The sequence below is a fragment of the Aplysia californica genome, unplaced genomic scaffold, assembly GCF_000002075.1.
Source record: "Aplysia californica isolate F4 #8 unplaced genomic scaffold, AplCal3.0 scaffold00159, whole genome shotgun sequence".
Lineage (NCBI taxonomy): Eukaryota > Metazoa > Mollusca > Gastropoda > Aplysiida > Aplysiidae > Aplysia > Aplysia californica.
The window spans coordinates 345,896-347,942 of record NW_004797429.1 but is presented as its reverse complement, the minus strand read 5'-3'; the positions used below and the strand labels follow the sequence as shown (position 1 = coordinate 347,942).

General features: G+C 40.9%; 1 protein-coding gene across 1 annotated transcript in view; it reads right to left on the bottom strand.

The window, feature by feature from the left end:
- Positions 1 to 2,047, bottom strand: part of LOC101848966 (cytoplasmic tRNA 2-thiolation protein 1) — a 30,482-nt gene that overhangs the window by 17,142 nt on the left and 11,293 nt on the right. The window contains exon 2 of the mRNA XM_005097623.3: positions 943 to 1,066. Coding sequence (XP_005097680.1) covers positions 943 to 1,066 — 124 coding nt within the window. The remainder of the gene's footprint in view (positions 1 to 942; positions 1,067 to 2,047) is intronic.

The following is a 2,047-nucleotide window of genomic DNA, read 5'->3' as shown; positions in this document are numbered from 1 at the left end:
AAATAATAATGATAATAATAATAATATTAATAATAACAATAAAAAAAATAATAATCATAAAATAACAACAACAACATGATAATAATAATAAAAAGAAGAAGAAGAAGAATGTAGATAATTCTTAAATGCCTACGCATGTGTGTGCATATCTCTAGGCGCGTTACATAATATGATAAATCCAAGTACAAATCCACAAATGAACAATAACTTATAATTCCAAAGAACATTACCTTATTACTCCATGCCAGTAATGCAGGATTTTTAATTATAATAATGAGGAAGAAATAAAAATGAGCCCACAGGACAGGCAAATCGGCAGTTGCCGACAATGGGAGGTAAATGTTGTCTTTATTATTTCCCTTCGACTGTGTAAAACATTATCTCGGTTACATCCCTTGGGTGATTATTTCCTGCTCTCTCTCTCTCTCTCTCTCTCTCTCTCTCTCTCTCTCTCTCTCTCTCTCCTCTCTCTCTCTCACATACACACACACACACAAACATACACACACATGCACACACACACCCTTCCCCACTACCCTCTCTCCCCAGAACCAAGCCCGCACCATAAAAAACCCATCCTTTATACAAACCTCCATAAAACCAAATCCTTTAACACCAACTTCCATCCTTTCACACAAACTTCAACAAAACCACATCCTTTCACACAAACCTCCATCCTTTCACACAAACCTCAACAAAACCACATCCTTTCACACAAACCTCCATCCTTTCACAAAAACCTCCACAAAACTCCGTCCTTTTACACAAACTTCCACAAAACCCCATCCTTTCATACAAACCTCCATGGATAAAACCATATCATTTTACACCAACCTCCACAAAATCCCATCATTTTACACAAAACCTCAACAAAACCTCCATTCTTTCACACTTGACACAAACCTCCATGGATAAACCCCCACCTCTTTCCCCACCACTCACCTTTGCCCCCGGATGCCCCGATGGCGACGGTCTCGCCAGGAGAGAAGAGCTTGGCCTGCAGGACCGTATGGTGAATCTCCTCCTCGAACGCCCAGTAGAAGCACTCTTTGCACAGCGCGTCGCCCTGGAAAGGAGGGGGGTGTTTTAGTTTTAATAAGAATTTTACGGCACTTGCAACACAATAAGGTCATATAAATGCTGAAGATTAGAGGTGTTACTAGAGAGTAACAAACACAAAAAAGGATGCTCAGGACAGGCTTCGCTGGTGTAATGCTGTTGATGGCCTATGCTCCTCTGGGAGTTTAAAAAAAGGGCGAGAGAGAGAGAGAGAGAGAGAGAGAGAGAGAGAGAGAGAGAGAGAGAGAGAGAGAGAGAGAGAGAGAGAGAGAGAACAAACACATAAAAGAAGGAGGGGAGATAGAGACGATATTTTTTTTTTATAGGAAAGAAGCAGCAAACCACACCAGAGCACCCGCCAACTACCCACAAGGAGGGGGATGAGAGAATTGTTTAACTCGTTAAGAACGCACTGTTTTAGGGTAAATTGTTACGGTTTTTTCGTGGAAAAACTTAATTATTCATACAGATTTATCAAAGCTTGTGTCTTTACCTTAAACAAGGTAACCTGCAATACCGTACTGTGAAATATTATAATGATAATGCAAATTCATGTTTCTGATGTGTAAAATACCGTTTGTTTGTTTTAGTAAGGTTCTCACGGCGCTCGCAACTGCATAAAGTCATATGAGCGCCAAGGGGTGGATGTCAACAGAGAAGTCCAAACGGGGAATCAGGCTTAATCTGCTCACCCCTCTAGCCTCAACAGCTCAAAGTCTGCTTCGACTATCAATGCATCCCGGAAATAGCAGTTCATAAGACAGTGACAAACATACAAAATCAGTAGAGGGAAAATGACGATAGTAAGGATGAGAAAAGAAAAAGCAGCAGTTTCCCCAAAGTTGTTTCGGCACAGTATGAGCATGACATTGATAAATCAGCCCATTTACAATTCTACTGTGCATAAGAAAATATTAATACGCCCCTCCTTTTGGGAATGGCCTAAAGACACTTCAGTCAGTAGCACTGCCCTAATTGGAGAGGGGGG